Raw genomic sequence first — 23,499 nt, forward strand, 5'->3', positions numbered from 1 at the left:
CATTTGCTAGGGGTGCATGTAAGCACCCTGAAGCGCTTGGGTTTTCGAGGCAGAGGGACATGGGTTTGAGCCCCCATCGGGCAGAGCGATTCACTGTGGGCTCTTGGGCAAATTGTCTTCGATAAGAAGCCAATCCCCATTTGTTTACCTGTCTCGTAAGGTTGTGAGCATTAAGTGACTATACGTAGAGTACAGACGCACTCACTACACGGTCATTTTTGTTTTTGGTACAGAAACCCCAAACTGATGGATGGGTGCGGCCCACAGGGGCGCAGGAGGCATTTGCCACGCGAAGTGCCCGTGCAGGGCGGAGCGCACTGTCCGGTAGGGGGCGAGCTCCTCCCACTTTGTCTCTTGCCGGGACGGGTATGCCTGGCGGCTTAGGGGGTCGGTACCCCAAGAAATGTTCCAAGCCCGGGTGGTTAGGGACGAGGAGGTGCGCTGTGGCTGGGCTTGGGAGAGTATCCGAGCGCACCCAGCGCGCGCCCTCGCGAAGCCGGTGTGGGAGTCGGGGCCTGGGCCGGTCCGGGCGGACCCGACGTGGCTTTGCTCGGCGCCCGTCCCACCCCACGGGGCGCGCCCTCGAACTCCAGCGCGCGGCCCGGGGCCCGAACGCCAAGACAATGCGGCGCGCGGCGAAGGGCGAGCTGCACGGCGGCCCGGGGTGCGCGCCGCCTTCCTTCCTGCTGGCTCAGCTTCCCGGCGGCGGCGGCGGCGGCGGCGAGCGCGCGGATTGGCGGCCCGGCCCTCGGCGCCCCCCCGCCCCGCGCCCGGCCGGCCGCCGCCCCGGCCGGGACCCGCCCTCTCCGCCGGAGTCACTCGGGGCCCGCTGCTGGGTGGCGGGCAGTTCCCGCCGGCTCTGCGTTTACGCCTCGGGGCTCGCTCGGGAGGCCAGGCGGCAGCGGAGCCCTCGGCGCGGCGGGCGGACGGGCCGGGCCCGAGCTGCGCGGGCTGCGCGCGCCGCCCTGCTCCTGCCGCCCGGCCCCGCGGCCCCGCGACCCGCGCCCTGCGGAGGCTCCTGCGGCTCCTGCGGCGCGGCGGCCCGCGCCCCGGCGCTTCCCTTTGTCCGCGGGCTGGGCGGGCTGCGGCCGCGGCGAAGGCGGCGACATCCGCGTGGCCGGTCGGAGCCCGCGCAGCGGCTGAGGCGTTGGCTCCCCCGCGGCCGGCCGCTCGCGCCCGCGCGCCGTGGCGATGCCGGACCAGATCTCCGTGTCGGAATTCGTGGCCGAGACCCATGAGGACTACAAGGCGCCCACGGCCTCGAGCTTCACCACGCGCACGGCGCAGTGCCGGAACACCGTGGCGGCCATCGAGGAGGTGAGGGCGCCGGGCGGGCCCCGCCGGGCGGGCGGGAGGGCGGCAGGTAGCTCCGCGCCCGCCCTGCCCGCCGCCGGCCCTTCTCCCGCCCCTTCCCAGTGCCCGCATCCCGGGAAAAGTTTCTCTTCCTCCAAACCGGACGCGGCCGGGCTCCCCATGCCCGAAACAGAAGCCCTTTGTTCCGTGTAGGTGGCTCGGAGGGAGAAGGCTGATGGCTACCTTGGGCCTTTTTAAGCCCCCTCCCCCCACACCGCTCCAGTTTCCCTTGCGGGGCTCCGGCCGGGCCGTTCCCTTAGCGCCGCCAACTTTGGCCCGAAAGTCGGTGTGGGCAGTGAGCGGGGGCGGGGGGGTCCTCGGGGCGCCCACCTCCCGACTTGTTGGAGAAGTGCCCCTGCCCGCAGCCTGTCCCGCAGGGCAGTTGCGCGCCCGGAGCTCCGGGTCCGTCTGGGGAAGGCCGGCTGCGCAGGAAAGGTGTGCACACCTTAGCCAGGAAGGCCTGAGCGGGTCCGCACCGCGCCTGGGAGCGGAGTGCGGGAAGGTGTGTGCAGGGCCGGGCTTCTGATGCAACGGCCTGTGATAGCCGCCCGCAGTCACCTGTGTCTTACCTGTCGGCCCCCGCCCCCCATCGCCTCCCTTCCCGCATCAGCCTGGAAAAGGCCTGATTTCAGTCAAGGTGCAAAGTCATCACGCCCAGCGCTGACTAGTAAGCCCTCCACATCCTGCGGAGATAACACTTGGGAACGAACACGCTTAGGCTGACAATGAAAGCCCGTGCAGTGTCGGAAGCGCAGTTTGTGAGTCCTCGGCCCCCGCTGACAGGTTTGGGGCAGCTCCTCACCGCTCTGCCCTCGTTTTCCGTGTCTATCAAACAGGCTCTAGTAACGCATCCTGTCCAGGGCTGTGGTGACCATCAGAGACGGTGTGTAAAGAAACGCCTAGCACTGTGCTGGGCTCCTACCCTAGTAGGTAGCTGCTTTACAAGCCAGACGTGTGCCAATATTGAATAGATGATTAAATTTCTCTTGGCCAGAATGTCAAGTTATAGCCTTAAAAATGGGGGTATTGTAGGTGTATTAGAAGATGCCTGGGCTAGAGTGAGTGAGGGGAGGTCACCAGAGAGCTTTAAATTAAGCAGTGGCATTCATGTTTTTGCCCACTTGAACAAAGCATCTGCTGTTAGGAATTGCTTGGAGGGAAAATCCAGAATGTTTCTCTTAGTGGAAATTCTTTTTTCTCTGTAGACATAAACAGTCAATAATAGTGGAAACCAAAAGTAACAGATTCAGCATTCTGAATATTTTTTAAGTGTAGGTAGGGCATGGTCTCACCCCCCTTCTCCCTTCTTTTAGCAGAGGAGAGCGTGTGTAACCTTTTGTAGTGACTTATGTGATCCCACCTCAGTTACGTAGTTCTTTTTGTATCAGCAGAGCTTAAAAACTACGTCTTCAGATGAGGCAGATGGACAAGGCCCGGTGAGAAGTTTTTTCGGAAGTGCTGGGCAAGAGAAACATGTTCATGATGCTTTGGAAATGCACCATTAAATAATCATGGAATGATTGCAATCAAAAAGGTAGCCGACTATTTCTTAAGGGAAGGAAGCTTTGTACATGGTGCCTTAAAAAAAGCTTGATTATATTTAAAGTTCTGTTTCTTTTCCCTACTGTAGTTTATAGTTAAATATTAACACTGGCAGATGTTGGAAAGCTAGGCAAATAGGAATTGCTATTAAAATTGGCATACCCTTTCTCTGATTAATTTTAGTTTCCAGTGTGTAATTCCAGAGCTCTTTTTTGTATGCTGTGCAGGAGATGACCCTAGAGCTCGGTTACTGAGCAGATTAGAGGCACTGGATTTGGTCATTTTATTAAACTGGAAGCTTGTTCGTTGTTGCCCTCTAAGCACAAGAATTGGTTATCGTTTCAAATATGAAAAAAACTGAAATCACTTCAGGTCCATCTCACTTGAAGTCTATCTAGTTTACATACTAGGGTGATGGTTTGTGTGAGTTTGGATTTATGAGAACTAAATTTGAAAGTTTACTTTCTGAGAAATCACTATGGATTTCTTTCAGTCTTTTCCAGGGTGTTTAATGTTCATTGCCATTACAAAAACTTGTTCCTTTTATGGTTTTATTAACAAATGATGCCCACACTATAGGGCATCTACTTTTCATACTGGAAAGAGGCATGAGAGTGGGTATTGCGATTTACTTAGAGAAATAAAATTTTAAATTTGCAAGCCCTTGGTCCTGTGTTTAAACAAACGAATCATAGAATAATTTAAACTGATTAAGCTTTGTGAATCTACTATTTCCAATGTAGGTTATGGTCTGCTAAAAATCATTTTACATCTGAAATATACTTTCTTTGATATGCACACCTGTAGCTGGACGATGTAGCTATTGGGTCCCTGTGCTTCACTGTGAATTTCACATCTGTTGTATTAATTCCTCATCCCTGCTTTATACTTGAGGAAATTGAGGCTCAGAGAGGTTAATTTGCTCAAGGTTACAGAACTAGTAAGTGGAAGAGCTGGAATTTGAACTTGGCTCCGTGCTGTTTTCAGAAACGGATGCTGCTTTCTGTTTCTGTTAACAATGCTGAATTCTCTGAATTACTCCGTTGTCAGACTCTACCACTTGCCAGGTGTGTGAACTCGGGCGCGTGTGATACAGGGGTGCGATACCTCACGTTTTCTCATTTTCCTCAGTTTTCAAGTCTGGATAACAATACCTATCTGCTTCAGAGGGTGTGGTGAGGGTTTAGTGAACTAAATACACAGCACAATACCTGACAGACAACTGGTTTAGTAAATGAAACTGGTTAGCAAATTATAGTTAATCCACAGAACCTGATGAGGGCATTGGGCCCCAAAATGGGATTTGTGTGAAGAGGTAGGAAGAGTAGGGGAAATGAAATGTTATATGTACGAGTAAGTAAATGAAAAACTATGTATCTATTAATCCTTGCTTAGTTTTTAACCAGTTGGTTGTCTTGGCAACAGGTCCTCACAGAGCTGTGTTTTAAAATTTTCACTTAAGCTCTTTCTCCCGGTAAAATACTTAATTTGCACAATTTTAGCAAAGTCTGGCGCTGCGCTGTGGAGTTCAACCTGTGTTTTTGGAAATAATGGAAAAAATAAGCAGTTGTGGCATCAATCGGAAAAGTGAGCTTCCCCCCCCCATTTTGTGGGGGTTATTTCTGTCTCAGAGTCTTTGAGTCTCTAGGTACTGTGAAATAGTCTCAAAATAGGAAAACAATGTATGTGTACTTGGAATATTTATGTGTACAGGTAAATCCTCCTTTAGAGCACCATCCATTCTGCCTTGCTTATCTGGCTTTGTTAGATGCGTAGTTTTAAAAATAAATTTGATGTTGACTGGTAAGTATTAAAATTTAATCTTCTTCCTTCCGGGGCCATAATGCTCTACTCTGTTGTCCTTGGTTACCTTGGAAATCTCAGTGATGTCACAAACACAGGGTAACTGCAGGGGTGGGGTGAGCATCTGGGCCTTGCAGGCTCCCAGGGAATTGGCTGTCCTGGGGTCCAGATGCCCCTCCCAGCAGTAAGAGAGGGAACGGGGCCTACCAGCTGTTTAGGCAAGAATGGGATTCTGAATCTTTGTCCTGCGTGACAGTTCTTCCAAGTTCCGTATGGACAGACGGAATCTGCTGTCAGAAGGACAGCACCTTCCTGCCTGTGCTTCTGAGTCAAACAGGGCCACCTTATAATGCTGTGTTCTGACATCTGGATTTCTGTGTTTGGGGATTTTTGAGTCATTCAAGGAAAAAACCGATCTTCTCTTACGTTACTCTCCCCTCCCCTAAAATTCAATTTCTGTCTTGTGATTAACAGTAAAAACACTAATGCGCGTCCTGGTAGGTTCCAGGTCCAGTCGTTCATTCAGCATTTATTGAGTCCTGCTGTGTGCTAGGTGGTGGGAATAGAAGACCAAGAGGAATACGTCCTCTCTTTGACAGAATCTACACTTTAGTGGGCGAGACAGACATCCCAGTATAAATAGATCACATGCTGTGACTCCAAGATGGTCCAGAATCCTGGATGCCCGTGGGTGGGAGTGGTCAGTTGTGCCCGGGGCTGTGGGTGGGAGGGTCTTGTCTGCTGATGTGTGGTTATTAGGTGGTCAGCACATGCTTTAGTCACTACCATGTCTGATGTGGTCTTCCAGCTCTGCCTCCCCGCCTTAGGCAGGTACTGAGCCACTCCGGAGGTGGTGGCCCACTAGGCCTCCCCTTGGATTTGCAGAGCTGCCCACTGCACAGAGGGCTGCGCAGGCCAAGAATTTGGGGTAATCCTTGATTCCTGTCTTCCCTCCACATCTCTACGCACTGGTCCCTTTCTTCACGGAGCCATCTGCACTCTAGACCCGCACGGTCCCAATACAGTAGCTAAGATAAAACATTCAGTGTCTCAGCGGTACGAGCCACCTTTCAAGTGAGCGGCTGCCACATGTGTGTTGGACAGTGTAGCTAGAACGCTTTCATCGCTGCGCAAAGGTCTGTTGGACAGCGCTGTTTTACACCTTTGCGACTCAAGGAAGGGTCGACGGACCTGGGGACTCGTAAGAAGTGCAGCACCTCAGACCCCACTTTACACCTGCTGAACGGAAACCTGCAGTGTGATAGCAGCCCAGGCCGTTATGTGCACATTGACGTTTGAGAAGCACTTCTCCAATGAGCCCAGGCTGCACATTCGAATCACCTGAGGGGCATTTTGTAGACTAGAGAGGCCTGGCCCCCTCCCTCACGTTCTGACTTAATTGGTTTGGTTGGGGCCTGGAGCATTGGCATGTTTTAAAGCGTCTCCCCAGATGGAGCTGACAATCACTGTAGTAAACAGATGTAGTGTCAGGTGATAAGTGCTTTGAAGAAAAGTTACGCAGAATATGGGACTAGACAGTGACTTTGGAAATCAGGAAACTGCAATCAGGAAAGGCCTCTCTGAGGAGACCCCACGTGAGAGCAGATCCCAGAATGGAGCGAGGAAGCCAGCCAGGGAAGAGCTGGGATCCAAGAACGGCATGTGGAAGGGCCCTGAGATGCGACCCGGCTGGGGCATTTCGGGACAGAAAGCAGGCCTGTGTTCAGGGAGAGAAGTATGAGGGAGAGGAGGATGGGGGCAGGCAAGGGACCCATCACACGAGGCCACGTCGTCCTGGGAGGGCCTTGCATTTTCTTCTCGCGATGGGAAGCTCTTAGAGACTTTGAATGGGGAGTAATATGCTCTGACTTACATATGGAAATTTTGCAGTGGCTGTTCCAGGGAGGACAGACTGGCAGGGCCTGAGGGAAGTGAGGGAGGTGGGTTAGGGCCTGGGGGTCTACTGCAGCCCTCCCAGCAAGAGGGTTTTGGACCAGGTGGTGGCAGTGGGGTGATGAGAGGCTGGTTGAGATCCATTGTGCCTGCGGACTGCTGTGTGTGCTGGGGTGACCGGACCTGTTAGAACAGTTCCTGTCTCTGCGAGGCAACAGCCCACCCAGTTCACTCAGGCTCCTAAAGAATGGACGTCCCCGGTGTCCCCATGGTGAAGCTGACTCACTGGTGCTCCTTAGCATCAGTACCAAGGCCAGCTGTGTGCTGCTCAGCACAGCTGGTTATGGAACTTGTGCTGGGACCAATCCTCAATGTTTTGTTTCACGGCAGACACCCATGGGGGGGGGGAGTGAAGCGTAGCTGTGTAGATGGGCCGGAGGGGTGTGACTGCGTCTCCCCTCTGCTGTTTCTAGGCGGAGGATTGCAGGTGATGCCTCCTTGGCTGTGTCAGCTGCCTGGGATACTGTCCCTGATTCAGCTCCCCAAATACTCCTCTTTCCCTACTAAAAAGAGATGATAAATCCTCATAGTCGTGTCCTGCGATAGGAACCTGCTTCCTTTGCTCACCCTTTTCTGTGTCATAGACCCTTCAAGTGGATTGCCAGGGCCCTTCCAGGTACTTGTGGACCATGACAGCTTTATCCTATGAACTATGTGGAATAAGTGGACCAGCAACCAAAGCTGGCATGTTTGGGTTATATTTTAATTGGTATTTGGTTGTGCTGAGTTTGATTCATGCATGTATATTGGGCACCTACCAATATGTGGTTACTGCCAGGTGCCAGGGATGGAAAAGTGGGCAGGGTTAGTTAGCTCCTTCCCGATAAAGCACTTGTATTCTCGTCTTCTGTGTGCAATTATAGTTTAGCCTCTGCCTTTTTTTGTGGGGTTTTTTTTTTTTTTTTTTTTTGTGCCATGGACCCCTCTGACACTGGTGAAGGTGCTGGACCTCATTTCGGGAAGGTATTTCAATGCATCAAAAAATAAAAAATACATAGGATTCCAAAGGGAACCGAATATATTGAAATACAGTTTAGCAAAATATTTGAAAAGTCTTTTTCATACTAATATGTGCTTCTTTGCTACAGCATTGCATTTTAAGATTTGGTAGTGTGGCTAATAACTCCTGAAGCACTGAGAATGGGAGCAATATTATGAGATATTTCTAGCAGCTCTAAAGTTACATGAATATACTTTTTATTGGAGTCACGGGAGCTGCTAATATTACCATGGCGTGTTGCTTCCATTCATAACTGAAGCCAGTGTTAAATTTCAGTTACAGGCTGAGGTCTAGATGTGATTCTTTGTTCCAATCCCCGTTTATGGCCCTCGAATTTAGACTAAGAATTCCAGGCTTGGTGGTGAGATTCTTTCAGTTAATTGTTTTTTGGAGTGTGTGATTGACTCTGTAACAGTGCTGTTTAAACAGACTTCATAATTACTACTACACTGTCATTGTCATGAATTGGTTCTTAGCGTCTAGCCGAGAAGAGTTACAGCTTAAGCCAGTGTTGAAATTATCAAGCAGTAAAGGTGTTTAGAGGAACTGGTGCTGGGAGAAGCTGCCAGTTGTGGTTTGACAGCCGTGGTGCAGTCTGCACTGTTTCAGGCTCAGGGCTTGGCAGTCATTTCTCGCAGGGCTCCGCGGGTCAGCGCGTACACGTGTGCGTGCCTGGGCGTTCAGCAAAACCGCGAGCTGCATCTGCGGCTCTCGTCATCAGGCCCCTGAGCTGGGCTGCCTCTCTGCAGGCCAGTTCTGTTTTTACCTTTGTTGTTTCCTAGCGGGTCATACACTGACCCTGACTCTGTAGAGGAAGCTTGATTGTGAAGCGATTGTAGGTTTACAGGCCCCTTCTGCCCAGTTGTAAGGGAGACCTAGCAGTCTGCGTTGCTTTTGGGGAGCCTACGTATTTGAAATGCTGCTGCTGCTGGGTGTGTCTGGGGTATCCAGAGCATGGCTGAAGTGTGACTGTCCGTCAGTGTTGGTGTGTTTCCTCTTTTCTTTCTAACATTTATTGGGCACTTACTGTGTGCCAGGCGTGCTTCAAGTTCTTTACATATAGTAACTCTTAACTTGTTTCATTATTAACAAAAACCCTAGAAGGTCCAGGGGACCTAAGCCACTTCACCAAGATCACAGAGCTCTTCATAGGAAGTGGTGGAGGCAGGAATCAAACTCAAGCGTTTTGACCCGAGAGTTGTTCTTTTCGCGGCCGCCTGCCTCTGCGGAGCATGTGCTGAACCTTTGCGTTTGTTGATGCCTCTGTGACCATCATAGCATGCCCGCTCTTTTGCTGTTAGTAAGGCACATCGATTGCCTTTCTCAAGTGGATGCTTCTGGAAAACGCTTGCTGCTGCTGTTTCCTCTCTGGCTCCTCTGCCCTTGTTGCTGCAGAGATGGCTCTCGTTGCTGTCTTCACTGCCTGCTGCCCTGCCCAACCTGCAGAGCCAGTGGCCCCAGGCGTTGCTACATCCTGGCTGGAGGCCTGCCCTGCTAACGGGCTATGAGTGATGTCATCTTTCCACTCAGTGCTGAAGAGGGCTTTGTCAACAGGATTTTGTACACAGATGCTGTCAGTGAGTCAGGTGGCTGATGAAGGTAGTTCCCTCCCTCTGATGATGAATTCCCTTGTCTTTTAGGGTTCTAGCCAGGTGATCAGAATTTTAGGGCCTCGTTTCCAGAAATAATCACATTCTTATAGTTGTTCTTTTTTCCCTAAACATCAACTACAATGGCTGACATTTCTTTGAGCCATATTTTTGTGGGAAGGACTGTGCTGTGTTTTAAACTGATCATTGAAGCCTCAGCAATCCTATGAGGTAGGCCCTGCTGTTGTCTCTGTTTTATAGTTGAAGAAACCGAGGCTCAGACAAGTTACACGGCTGCATCTCCCTCTCCCACAAATGGTGTTTGATAGAACCTGGAATCCCGGCACCCCCACCCCCACCCCATTAGCGTTGTATCCTTATGGGTCTTACTCCTGTTGGTCCTTTAACACACACCTGACCTTCTCCTGCTGGGGTTGCTGTTGCCTGTGAAGATTCCTCTTTAGGTGTTCCTGGGGGCCTCTTTCGTGCAGGTTGATGGCTGTCGATCATCCAAGGCCACTTGCTGAGATTGCGTGCCCACCCACACTGAGTCATCAGACACTCACTAACCTCTGGGGAGGAACTTAACATCAGACGGTTTATTAAGTGACCTGAACTGCCCTGAAGTTCTGGCCTCTCAGAGCTGAGGGGCTGAGAACACGGTCCCAGCTCCATGTAAAGGCCCCCAGAGGCAGGTAGGCAGCGATCAGATCCATACAGTAGACCCTCTGTGTCAGCACGTCTGTGTTTTGAGAGGTGGCCGCTGAAGGGGGAATCACGGAAACCAAGCGAGAAGTCAGCACCCGGTTGGCAGTTAGGGAACTTTGGGGAGATTCTGAAAGGAAGGGAGACGGTAAGTCGTGGTGCTGTATTCATTCCTTGGTAGCCCTGACCTTGTTACTAACCAGCCCTTGGGCAGGAGATTTCACTGGTCCAGCCTCAGTGGCCTCATCTGTAAAATGGACGAGATAAACTGCAGGGTCTTTCCAGCTCTGAGCATTCTGTGTTTCCAGTTGTCTGTAACAGTCACCTGCCTCTTGCCACTCTGTAATTTTTCTGACCATCTCTTCTCTTTTCTCCTCTGGGCTACTTATATTCATGCTTTTAAGGAGGTTAGAGGTGAACATACAGGTTACCTCTCCCGTTCCCCTTTTGCAGATTCCCTCCTCCGAAAGATCACTGGGGTCAATAAGATGCTTGGCCCTGAGCTGGAGTTTTCATTGGGTGCATTGCTAGTTTGTTTGGGAGAAGTGGGGCTCTGTAGTTTGCCACCCATTTCACCTCGGAGCAGCTTTTGCAGTCTTTGCTGCTGCATACCATGGTCTTGATTCTATCTTTGTTGTGCTTTGCTTCTCTGGTGAAAAGCAGGTTGAGTTAATGGTCACAGGTCTTTAAATAATTTGGACAGTTGAACTCTAAGTAGATACCAAGTTTCTTATATCAAGTTCTGATAGCTTTTCCTTGGGGTTTGGGGGCAGCAGTATTCTCAACATCGGGAGATGTACTGTCTGTTATGAAGCTGTGATTTCACATTTGCCCTGTGGGTTTGGTTGTGTGTCTCTGGTGGAGTAGAAAGAGCAGTAGCTCAGGAGTTAGAAGAGCCGATTCTAGTTCTGCTTCGGCCTCCACCTTGCTATGTGACCTTGAGCAAGTCACCTCTCTGAGTGTCTGGTCTCTAAAATGACGGGTTTGGACTAGTTGATCTCTGACTACCCTCCCCAGCCTGAAAATTCTGTGGGTTTGTAAAGGCTCTGGAATAGATAGATGGTGGAAATAAAAATCAGCAAGGAATAGCTAGTTTGTGGTCCTGAAAAGAAAGTGTAGGTTCTGAATTTTATCTGCAAGTTGATTTAAAAAACAAAACAAAACACCTTTTTATGGCTTAACTGAGGTACTTATTTTTGTTGTTGTTCCTTTTTTAAAAATTCAGATACAATTTGCATACCATAAAATTTACACTTTTTATTGTGTCTAATTCAGTGATTATTTTAGTATATTCACAAAATTGTTCAGCCATCACCAGCATCCAGTTCCAGAACATTTTTATCGACCCCTCAGAGAAACCTCATACCCGTTGGCAGTCCCACCTCATTCCCCTTGCTCCCAGCCCCCACAACCACTAACCTACTTTCTGTCTCTACAGATTTGCCTGTTCTGAACATTTCATATAATGTGATCTTACAATATGGGGCATTGTGTGCCTGGCTTATTCACTTAGCAAAATGTTTCAAGGTTCATCCAAGTTATAGTATGAATCTGTACTTCATTCCTTTTGCTGTCTGAGTAATATTCCATAGTATGGATATACCACATTTTGTTTATCCATACATCAGTTGATGGACATTTGGATTTCCACTTTTTTGCTATTACGAATAATGCTGCTGTGAATATTCTTGTGCAAGTTCTCGGATGGACATATGTTTTCACTTTTCTTGAGTATATACCTAGGAGTGAAATTTCTGGGTCATATGGTAACTGTGTTTATTGTCCAAGGAGGCTGAATCACTTTACATTCTCCGTAACAGCGTATGGGGTTCCAATTTCTCCACATTCTTGTCAACTCTTGTTATTGTCTGTCTTTTTGATTATGGCCATCCTAGTGGGTGTGACATGTTATCTCTTGGACTTGATTTGCATTTCCCTGATGGATGACTAAGGGTATTGAGCATCGTTTCATGTGCCTATGTCTATTTGTGTATCTCCTTTGGAGAACTACCTATGCAAATACTTTGCCCATTTTAAAATTTGAGTTAATTTTCGTATATGATGTGAGGTAGGGATCCACCTGCATTCTTTTGCATGTGACTATCCAGTTGTCCAACCACCATTTGTTGAAAAGATTGCTCTTTCCCTATTGAATTCTCTTGGCACCCTTTTCAAAAATCAATTAATCTTCGATGTATGGGTTTATTTCTGGACTCTTAATTCTGTTACATTGCTCTTATGTCTCTCCTTATGCTAGTACGACACAGTCTGGGTTACTGTAGATATATGCTAGTTTTCGAAATCAGAAGTTGTGAGTCCTCCAATTTTGTTCTTTTCCAAGATTGTTTTGCTATTCATGCTTCCTTACATTATATGTATTTTAGGATCAACTTGTCAACTTTTGCACAGAAGTCCGTTGGGATTTTAATGGGGATTGCACTGCACATGTAGCTCAACTTGGGGAGTCTAGACACCCTGACATCTTCCAATCTGTGAACTTGGAGTGTGTTTTCATTTAAGTCTTTAATCTCTTGTAATGGTGTTTTGTAGTTTTCAATGTACAGTCTCAGGCTTCTTTTGTTAAATTTGTTCCGAAGTATTTTATTATTTTTGATGCTATTATAAATGTAATTGTTTTCTTAATTTCATTTCTGGGTTGTTCATTGCTACTGTGTAGATACAGTTAGTTTTTGTATATTGATCTTATATCTTGTTCAGCTTGTTTATTAGCTTTACTGGGGGGGAGGGAGGGTGTGTTCCTTAGGCTTTTCTATGTACAAGATCATGTCGTCTGCAAATACAGATAGCTTTATTTCTTCCTTAGCAATCTGAGTGCCTTTTACAGTTGACCCTTGAACAACAGGTTTGAACTGTGTGGGGCCACTTATACGTGGTTTTTTCCCAATAGATACACTGTTGGCACTCTGTATTCCCGGTTTCACATTGGTTGGTTGGGATTCAGCCAACTGCAGATCGAAAAACAGTGTTTTCCATCCACTGTTAGGAATCGTGGATGGGAAGGGTCAACTGAAGTTATACTTGGATTTCCGACTGCTCGGGGGTCGGTGCCCCTAACCCTCCCACGTTGTTCAAGGACCAACTGTATTCCTTTTTATCGCCTACTCACTGGGAAAGTTCTGAATCATCTTAAAGGCCCAATGGATTGCACAGACTAAGAGCTCAATAACGTCATTGAATAACCGACTTTAGTATTAAGAAAACTGTATGTACAGCCAAAATTCCTTATATTTGTTTTGTTCCTTCTCATTTGGGCTTGAATACACCGAGAAAAATTGGAAGCTCTGCCTGCTTGGTCTTTAGTCACGAAGTAAGTTAGTGGAAATGTCACTTGCATTGGTAAACGGGTTTCAGACATTTGCCTCACTCAGCCAGGTGTTTGGTGGTACCTGGGAGGTGTACAGTTCGGGACCAGGCCTCTTCTGTCTGCAGCAGCAGACTGCACACCCCATTGTGGTTGCTGGTTAGTATGGCTTTTTGGTTGCTGCTTTCTATAAGCAGCACCTGGATTCGTTCACCACCGAGACCACTCACTTCTTGACAAAAGGTCATTATTGAGATTGCTGGCTTTCTTCTCACCTAGTAAATTCGCGTTGATTTTTCTTGTTTGGCAAATAGGAATGAGGTGTGTTTACTTGTTAAGCTGTTGGGCTGTCAGAACCTGTACTTTTGTTTGCTGAGGTGGTAGCTGGCCAGGCCGCAGGCTTTCCAGTGGAAAGCAGTACTGCTGGGTTGGTCTGCCAGCATGGAGAATCCACGGTGTAACCTGCGACGCAGGCAGGATGGCGCTTCACTTCCCACCTTCCTCTCTTCCCTCCTCCACGCTGTGTCCATCTTCTCTGTAGGGAATACATCGCTTGTGCTACAATCTAGGCCGTGTTCAGAGCTTAACAGTCTCACCCCGCTCCCCCACCCCCCCTTCCCTGTCTTCTCTTATCTTCACTCACTGGGTATGTTTCCAGACCCTCGGGGCCCTGTGTTTTCTGTTTAAAATAGGAATTCCAGCCATTGGGGACTGTGGGTGGTGGGGTGCTGTCATGTGGGATTTCAGGGGAGGCCTTCCTGGGTCTCTCAGGTCACACTCTAAACTGCAGCTTCGGTGACGACGTTTAACTTTGGTCTCCTTTCCCACCACACTGCCTCCCTCAGTTTTCCACAACTGGGTTTATTGTCTGTCTTTTGAAAATGATTTATTATCTTCTATAGCAATGTTAGAAGGAGCTTAATTTTTGAAGTGCAGTATTTTTCTTTATGGTTGGAGCACAGTAAAGGAGATTTGATTGATCTTACGACAGAATGGCTTTAGTCGTAGCTAATACGAAATCTCTCAGGGCTCCTGTTTCATTTGCTCTTTTAATTTATTACCCTCCTTCCATCCTTCAGGTGTCTGTACACAGAGCCAATAAGGCCTGATGGACGGGTCACGTGCAGGGCCTTATTCCTGCCCCTAGTGCACCAGGAGCTGCTGTAGGGTTCTGACACTTCGTTAAATTTTAGGTCGAATTAGGGAGTAAGTAACTGTGTCAGCAAATGAGTGTTTCAGAAATTCATTATTGTTTTTCCAAAGGAAAATGTACTATTAGGTTGAATAAAGCCAGTGACCGGACATCCTGAGTTAGAAGCTGGAAATAAACAAAAAGACCCCCATGTGAGAAGAAAGTAGCTACTATAAAGCCCGTTTTTGTTCTCTGTAGGGTTGTGCCATCCTTAGGGGCCTAGAAGAGACCGCACAGTGGAATAGAACTAGCAGAAGACCCAGTGCTCAGCAGCTGAGGCCAGTGGAGGGAGGACTCGAGAGAATTAGACTCCAGGATCCTCCGAGGGTTGTACGGAGCTGAGGCAGAGCCTGTTCCTTGATGTGGAGGTTGGTTCTTAAGGGGGGTCCAGTGAGTGCCCTCTGTGTGGTGTGCCGGGGCGCGTGTCATCCCCGGGGGAGTTTCCATGAAAATAGTTTTTGAGTGACCCTTTGATGAGCTTTAGTTTGCTGAGAAAATCAATTGATGTGGAACAACTCCTTCCTCTGGTGTTGGCCCAGGTGTTCTTCGGGATGGGGTTTGGGCCAGGGCAGGAGAAACACAGACTTATGAGGACAGACCCTGGTCCTTCCTTGGTCTGCTGTTAAGGAGTGTGAGGAGAGAGGGAATTAGCTTTGTGGTTTCCTCGCTGACCTCAAAGTATTCTGGCACTTCCGTTTTGGGGTGAGGAAGCTTCAAAACCCCAATTTCCCCCTGAATGTGGTACCCAGCCCAGGATTCTCAGACGCTATTGAATGTCAAGGTCCAGGTAGTCTGTTTAATTCTGACTTTATTCCTCCCCTTCAGAAGGCTTGCCGCGTGTTTAGAAATAAATGCGTTTGACTTCGAAAATCAAGGTTGTCATGTCATCCTTTGAAATGATTAGAGAAATAGGAAAATCTCATTTTTAAGAATTATCAAAATCACTGCTCTATAAAGCATCCCAATTAATAATTATTCCTATTGAAAAATATATTAATCATGTCAATCTCTTCTGTGAAACCTTCCCTAACATACCCAGTCCATCAGAACCACTTTCTGCCCTGAATTCTTAAAGCAGTGAGTCTCTGACTCACTTTGTCTCTTTTTAACCCATCTGTCCATTGAATCCATCGATGGATCCATTCATCTGTCCGCCCGCCCGCCGGCCCATCCATCCCTGGGACAGACCTGGGATGTCCGCAGCGGCAGCCGCTCATTGTAAGGACGCGCGCGCTCGCAGAAGGGAGGGAGGTGGTGCTGTGCGCCCTGCGCCCTGCGCCCTGCGCGGCCCACACCAAGGCCCTCCCCAGCGCCCTTCAGGGATTAATCTCACTGAAGCCACTGCACCGTTTCCACTGCAGACCTGCTTCCTGTGTTTGTGTTCTTACTTCCTGAAACCAAACTGTAAATGCCTGAGAGCAGGAGCTTTTTTTTTTTTAAATAATAAGCTCATATTTTCATTTACACTTGACTATTCTCCAAACGCGGCTTGGGCGGGACATGTCTCGTGCAGTGTCCACAGCTGAGGAAACAGCGTCTCCCGCAAGGTGAGATCGCTGCGGGACTCCCTGAGACTTGAACCAGGATCTTACAGCTCTTGGCCGTGAAGGAACTTTCCGTTTCTCAGAACCATCCGAGTGGCTGGGAGCTGCTCGGTAATCATGTGATTGAGTTTCAGAAACGTGTGGGCATCGTGCTGCTGGGCACACGCGCAGGAGCACGGCTTCTGTGTGCTTAGTGACTTCTCTGTGCAGTGTCTTTATTTTAAAAGATATTTAAAGTGTTGTACATGCGCTGTCACGTGTCAGTGTCTTTAGAAATGACTGGAGAGGACAGATCATTTAAAAATATTTGCACATTACGTCAGAAGAACATTAATAGTACGTGTTACTATTAGTACTAGTGGTATTAACTGTTCTGGGAAAAGGTACTGTTTATTCATAATAACCAGATAATAGCAGCGGGACTGGAAAGGAAAGCCCAGATGCCAGTATCGGTGCAGGTGGAATTATAATTTAAATGCAGTGCGGGGAACCTTACAATATCAGGCTTTCAGAGCTCCTGAATGTCCTGTAATGCGTAGCTCATGCCACGTCTGTGATGGGAAGTGCTCTGTGGACGTATAACCTTGGAGAGGTAGCCAAGCTTGAATTATTCATCATTGGAGTGAAATACCCTTTTGCGAGAAGCATATCTTCCTTCAGTGTTAAAAATATGTCTCTATCATGTGTCATCGCGAACATTCCAGTTACATTGCGTATTTCTTTTTTTGCCTCCTGCCCACGCACTTGGTTAACCTTGAGACGAGAAAGGGATTTTAGGTGGTAGCTATGCGGTTCCCAGGCCTTGGGTCTGTCATCATACTCCCCACGTTCACAGCTTTCTCATTCCTTTTGGCTGCTGGGTTTTGATATCTGGTTTTAGATCTCTTCCTGGAAGGGCGAGCAGGTGGCTGCAGGAGAACTGAGCCCATTTGGGGGCTGCTAATGGGTTTTTGTTGTGCTGGACAAAGGAAATGGCGCCCTTCCTCCTGAGCTGAGCTCATCTGTGAATGAAGAGTGAACAGTCCCTTTTCATCTGGCCGTCACCTGGACAGGTGAAAAACGGTGGTGCCATCCGAATGCGGAATTTCTCAGAATCCCAGGGGACAACAGAACCTACATATGGGAGCTGGCACACCCAAATGCAAATTGTGTCTGTGGTACCTAATATATGTAAATTTATGCTGCTCAGTTGACAAAGACAGTATGAACCACACTCTTCCTTTATGGTGGTGCGTAACTGAAATTTCAGTTTTATTGTCACAGTGGTGAAGTGCGTGGATATTCTTATTTCCTGCTGAGTTTCTGTGACATTCCCAGCAGCTCCAGAGGCCCTGGCGGGCTCCAGCAGCAGACGTGGAAGATTCGCCATCTTCTGCAGCGAGCGCTGCCCGGCTCCCTGCCCAAGGCCTCGCCTGGCTCCTGATGGGGGGATGGCTCGACGGGCACGGGGGAAGTGGCTCGGCAGAGGATACAGGGCGGTTTAGTATGGATTTGGGGCGCAAGACAAGGAAGGGAGTGCTTTGGGAGGAAAGTTATCTTTGCCTTTTCAAAATTGTGTCCCTCTCTTCCCCCTGGGTCATCACATCTCAGATTCAGGGACAAAGAACCTAAGCAGGTTCAAAGATGGAAGGTTGTCATTAGTAGAGTTGGCTTTGGGGGGAGGCAGCATGTGCTGGAGGGACCCCCCTCAGCCTTGGGGTACCTCTGTGCTGTACTTCGCGCCTGCTCTGGGGACTTGGCAGTGGCCCAGACTTCAGTCACGACACGGGAGTGGGGGGCATAAGCCCCACTTCTGTGGTCTTCAGCCTCTGAACTCCCTTGGTCCTGCACAGAGGCGTCTGTGTGCAGCCCTTGCAGAGCTGGTCACAGGGGCAGCTGCAAAGCAGGTGGTTGTGACTGCCCTCCTTGGTGTGCTGCTGGCCTGCTGGGAAAGGCCCAGCTCATGTCTGGAGAGGAGGGTGGAGCCCGCGTGGCCGGCGTGGGTCCTGCAGGAGCCCCAAGCCTTGCTGGACCGGAAGCAAAGCACGTGTTCAGTAGCCTGGAACAAGGCCTGGAGCACAGAAGACCACTCCGGGGTATTTGTTGAGTAAGTGACGAGTGAATGAGAGAGGCGTCCTAGGACTGGGGCAGCGCCTGAGCCTTGGGGTGCGTGGGGAGAGATGGGGCGTGTGGAGCCAGCTGAGACAGTGCAGCGCCCTGGAGGGCTGTGCCCACTGGGCTCACCTCTGAATTGGGGTGGGGCGGTGTTGGGCTGTCAGCGTGGGTGGAAGAGACAAGTGTGTGTGTGTGGGGGGGGCTAGCCTTTCCTGAGAGGAAAGGAAGGCGTTGGAGGAGAATGGCTCCGATTTCTGCAAGACGGGATTACATGTATGCTTATTCCACATCACGCATGGAAGGTCTGCCTACCCTGTTCAGGCACTGGGGAGTTTACGAATACGAATAGAGCCCTGGATTTCTATGAGTTCACAGTTTCACAGTGTAAACAGATGTGTAAACAAACAATTGCAATATGGTTTGATAAATTCGGTAAGCTACAGAGGCAGTTGCTATGGCAACACCAAGACACTCATAACAGCCTGTCGGAGTGAACAGGCTTGCTTGCCCAAGGTCTTGTAGAGAGCGAAGTGGACCAGTGATGGTGATGTGGCACGGCTGAGCCCGCCACCATGCAGGAGGCTTAGGTAACCGTGGGCTGAGAGCAGGGCCTGTGAGGTCTCTGGAACCAGCAAGAGAAACCCGAGCTGAGCCGTGGCTCATTCCCCAGAGGGCAGTCCCTCAATCAGATTGCAAGGAGCTTTCCCTGGGTAGACCCAGCCCGATGAAGGGAGGGCAGAGGGACGGGAGCAGCTTCTGCAGAGAACTGAGATGCTGCATTGCATGGGTCCCCACATCTCCTGAGCTACTTCCTGGAGCACGGTCCTGTTTCTTCCATCTCTGCTGGGAGCAAGGGCACGTGTGGGGGAAGCAGGAGGTCTCCCCCTGATTAAGAGACGCTTTCTCAGGAAATGCCTGCATTTTCTAATCGCTCAATAACCCCTTTCAATCAGATCAGACAGGATCAGTGAGGGTTTTGCGGTGAAGGTGGCACCAATCTCTGACAGCTGCAGAGGCCAGGCGCAGGCAGGGCCCTGTCATCTGGGCTGGGGCCCCGGGTTTTGTGGGGTCCGGGGGTTGTGATGCTGGAGGGAAGCCCTTGTTGCCTGTGGTAGGGAACAGGTCGGCTTCTTGCCTCCTGAAGCACAAAGAGCTGCCCGTTCCCAGAGGGGAGATGGTTGTGCAGACTCGGGTTGGCCTGTGGTTAGTGCTGGTCACTTTCCCTGCACCACTTCCTTCCTGTTTCTTCTTATATCAGCATGGGCAAGAGGATTTCCTCTTCCCGCCAGCAGGATGGATTGGCAAGCATTTCAGTCTGCTGGAAGGGTTTTTCTGGTGTGATTGCCCCTCCCCCATCCCTCTAGCCAGGTCTGGTCACCTCCAGGGAGCAGGTGACAGTCTGCCTTTGACCCCGACTAGGTTTTCAAGCTGTCTGTCTTCCTTTCCCTAACTGAGCTCCTGACCTTGGTCCAGGGAACGTGCTCTGCACTTATGTGAAGCCACGTCTAATTTTGAGCCCCAGTTTTGATGGACATCTCGTGTGGTGGAAATAGCCTGGGCTTTTTACACACTTGGGTTTTAGTCAAGAATCGGGCCTGCTTAGCGAATGAATGCTGGTAGATGGTTGTATTTGTATTACAAAGCTGCCTCCTTCTGGAGGCCCAGGCCCTGCCGAGTGCCCCTTTCGGACCCCTGGGCAGCGCCTGCACAAAGCCAGGCAGGCCTGTATCCGAGGCACCTGCCCCCAGCCCGCCCCTGCCCTACTCTTGCTGCCTCCTGCCTGAGGGCCGTGCTTTGGCTCATCGGTGCCCCTGAAGCAGCAGTCCTGCTGCGTGCGTGGCCCTTGGGTGTCCCCGTGTCCGCCATCTGTACCCCGTGCTGGTTCTGCTGACGGGACCCTCCCGCCTCATGCTGCACGTCCCTTTGCCGACTTGCCATTTTTCACATCTCATTTGCCACCCCTGGGGCCAGGGGAGGGCTGGCTTTAGTCCGCGTTCCTGCTGCAGGTGAGAGCCAGTAGCGGAGGCTGCACGCAGCCCTGTCTCAGCGGCCCCCTGCCAGCCCCAGTGCTGCCTTTGGGAAGTGGCATCTGGGAAGCGACACAGCTGCCTCTGGTTGGTTAACTAGTCCTCTAATCTCTCTTGATCTGACCCCTTCTCTATTCCTAGAGCTGCAGTTCCTATGGCTGTCATTTATCAGCTGAATTATCCAACAGCCCCTGAGCCCACTGCAGTCAGGGGGCTGTCCTAAAATAGAGATCGTGCCTTTACCTTTGGAGCTGAACCCCATTGGTGGCTCCCTTCTCTCTCAGTTAGTGACCAGACGCGGGGCCCACACAGCCCTTGGTGAGCCCCCTGCCCGCCTCTCCAGTCCGTCTCCCACTCTGCCCACTGGCCGCGCTCTGCGTGTCACCATCCTTCCATGCGTGTCATTCCTCTTCATCTAAAGGGAGACTCACTTCCTCTTCATCTTGTCTCTGCCTCTCTGTGAAGTTCCGCGGGAGCACCCTGCCCCAGGCTGTGTTGATACTCCTCCTGGCTTGTGGGAGCCCTGCAGGTGCCCCCCTCAGGGCCGGCCATCAGCACGTGGCCTGGCCCCAGAGACCTGGCTCTCTGTGAGAAGGTGACCGCCCAGAGCCCAGGGACCTCGCTGACACGTCTGAGGTCCTGTGTTGCATTCGTGGAACATCACCCTCGGTTTTCTTGGAGGGGAAAGAAAGCCCTTTGATGAGGGGCCCCGCATTGTCTTCTGGGATCTAAACTCCCAGCTCTGCTCTACGCCGCTCCGGCCACATCAGCCTTGTGCCTCAGGACCTTGTTCCTTCCGTGCACAGCATCTTCTCTCCTCCCAGGTGGCCTGCACGTCTCTTGCCTTTACCTCTTGGAAACATCACCTTATCAAGAGGCCTGCACTGGCCACCAGGTAAACCAGCTCCGTGCTGCCAGTCGCCTGACCCGCTCTTTTCCTCACAGCGCGCATCAGCCCCTAACCTAGGCCATAACTGACTTGTTATGGTTGTGTTTTCTATCTCCCGCCCCCCACACTGGGTTGTAAGCTTCCCAGGGAGATGGAGTTTTGACTTTTACATAGTGATGCATCTCCAGCCCCCAGAATTGCACCGGACACATAGCACCTGTTTGTTGAATGAATGAAACTGGCCAACAGGTGCAGCTGAGATCGGAGGCAGTGAAACACAGGCTTAGGAGCGTTGGTGTTATTACAGTTTTATAAAACCTTGTTCACCGGCTGTAGGAAAAAGACTTGATTCTTAGAGGGTAGTGTATGAACAGCTGAATTAGTGCGTGGAGATCCTTAAGTTGGTAGGAAGACCTTTGAATGGCTCAGTCCCTTAGGAAGTGCACTGACCTTGTTCTCTGGAGGACGGAGTCCAGGGTCTGCCGCGGGCCCAGCTGCTGTCTTGTTCGTATCTGTCTCCAGCAGGGCTCGGGGGGTTACCTGTGTATTTCCAATTGCTGCTTATTAAGGAACGGGAATGCTGCCAATCTGTGCTCCTTATTTTTCTTACTCAGTGGGACCAAAGTACTTTCGCAGTAGAGATTGAGAGAAGAGGCTTTGAGACCGAGTCGTCTCATTATTGTCCAGGGGCTGGGAGGCCAGCCCCCCAGGGCTGCTTTGGTGATAGTGATCTCGTCCCTGTGACGATTCTAATGAAGGCTCGTATTATGCTGGGGCTTTGAAGAGCCCATCAGATAGTGAAGGAGTTGAGAAGCCATGGCTACCAGCCGCCCCTTCACCCTGCTTTCCGGTTTGTCTGTTGTCCTGGGGGAATTGACTAGTTCAGGCCTCCAAAAGAAGCGTATTGAGGATGGGTGTCTGGATGATGGGGTTACCCTGATGAGAGGCTTTTGTGTTTCTTGTACTTTTTCCTTTTGTCAAGCTCTGGTAGTTCTTTAGTGTTTATAATCTCTCTTCAGAAGCAGGTTTTTACAAACTCTTTAGATTTCACTGTTAGGAATACTTCTAAAAGTTGTGTGGTAGCCTAGGGATCCCTGTGCCTTTGGGGAGGCAGAGACAGATGAGAAGCGGTCTGTTCGCGTGAGGAGCGTATGTTGTCCCTTAGCCCCTGCCATGATTAGAGCACCTGCTTTGAACACACTTGGACCTGGACTCAAATCCCAGTGTCTGTCCCTGCTATGTGGCCGTGGGAAAATGGGCCACTTACTTGTGTTTAACAAGCACTTACACGGCGCACGCTTTCTATGTGCCAGTCACTGAGTACTTCGCACGAGTTCAGTGTCTCTCCTCCTGTGACAACCTGTGGGTAGGCACCGGTGTCATCCCCGCGCTTAAAGAGGAAACCGGGGAACGGATTAAATAACTTTCCCAGGACCACGCAGCGAGTGGTAAAGCAGAATTTCAGTGCCAGCCCCTGGCTCTTGAGTCCGTGCTTTTCATCATGACACTTTCTATGCTGCCTCTCAGCTTTCTAAGCTGGAGCTTCCTAAATCCATAAATGGAGCATTGAGAACACGGCCTAGGCCCAGGATTGGCATGAGAATTAAATGAGAAAACCGAGGTGGAACATTTCGTCCAGGACCTGTGATGGGATGGTCACGGCAGCCGGCGGAGGGAGACACCGGCACACAGATTCTATACATCACAAGGGAACGTATGCTAAGTGTCCCTGCAGAGGTGACTTCCTGCGGAGGGGCACTGGGCAGCCCTCATGAGGCAGAAGAGACGACAGTATGGCTCACCATCTGTGAAGTGGGCAGCATCCAGAAGCTGCAGCTCGGATCATTTAGAGAGCCCAGGGGTTGACCAGATGGGTGGGTGTGACGAGATGCAGGAAGATAGATGTGTGTGTGTTTGTGGTGGGGGGGGTCCCATGGGTTGGACTCTGGACTTGAGCAGGGGCAGGAATGACATTTCAAGCTGGTCAGCCTCCCTGGGGCCAGGTCTCAGCAGGCCCAGCTGGAGCCCACTTCCGGCCTTGCAGATGCTTTATTAGCTTTGCATATTGTCTTTTTGTTCTCTCTGTTGAGAAGATTTCTCCCACACCTTCCTTCCAGTGGGCTTCTAGAAATTCCCCGTTTCTCATGACTCACTGACGGGACACATCCTGTTTGGGGAAGTGTTGCAGGAGGAACCTGAGAGTGGTGTGAAGTGTACTTCCTCCTAAGGCTGCAGGCTGCAGGCTGCGGACAGCTCTGCTTCCCCCAGGAACCCCCCCCCCCCCATGTCCATCTCCCCTGTGAGCTGCATTTCTCCAGCTGTGGTGTTTCCCTGCCTTGCCCTGATGTGTGCCCACTGGAATTTTCCCTCTTGTGTTGGGGGTGGGGGTGGATCTGTGTGCAACTGCAGTGACTAACGATGGGATTAATCAAATCAGAGGTGGGACCTGAAGTTTTGATCCTCAGTTAGCCACACAGTTGGTCTGT

The 23,499-nt window shown here is 50.4% G+C and overlaps 1 protein-coding gene across 4 annotated transcripts in view; it reads left to right on the forward strand.

Moving 5' to 3' along the window:
• Positions 1-797: 797 nt before the first annotated feature.
• ASAP2 (ArfGAP with SH3 domain, ankyrin repeat and PH domain 2) overlaps positions 798-23,499 on the forward strand; it is a 147,645-nt gene continuing 124,943 nt past the window's right edge. For 2 of the 4 annotated variants that reach the window (XM_074331667.1, XM_074331668.1), the window contains exon 1: positions 799-1,317. In XM_074331667.1, the coding sequence (XP_074187768.1) occupies positions 1,192-1,317 (126 nt within the window). In that variant the 5' untranslated portion in view covers positions 799-1,191. Of the gene's footprint in view, positions 1,318-23,499 lie in introns of all 4 variants that reach the window. The other 2 variants (XM_074331669.1, XM_074331666.1) reach the window with 2 other exon arrangements.

Source organism: Rhinolophus sinicus, linkage group LG05 (genome assembly GCF_036562045.2).
Source record: "Rhinolophus sinicus isolate RSC01 linkage group LG05, ASM3656204v1, whole genome shotgun sequence".
In the NCBI taxonomy this organism is placed as follows: Eukaryota; Metazoa; Chordata; class Mammalia; order Chiroptera; family Rhinolophidae; genus Rhinolophus; species Rhinolophus sinicus.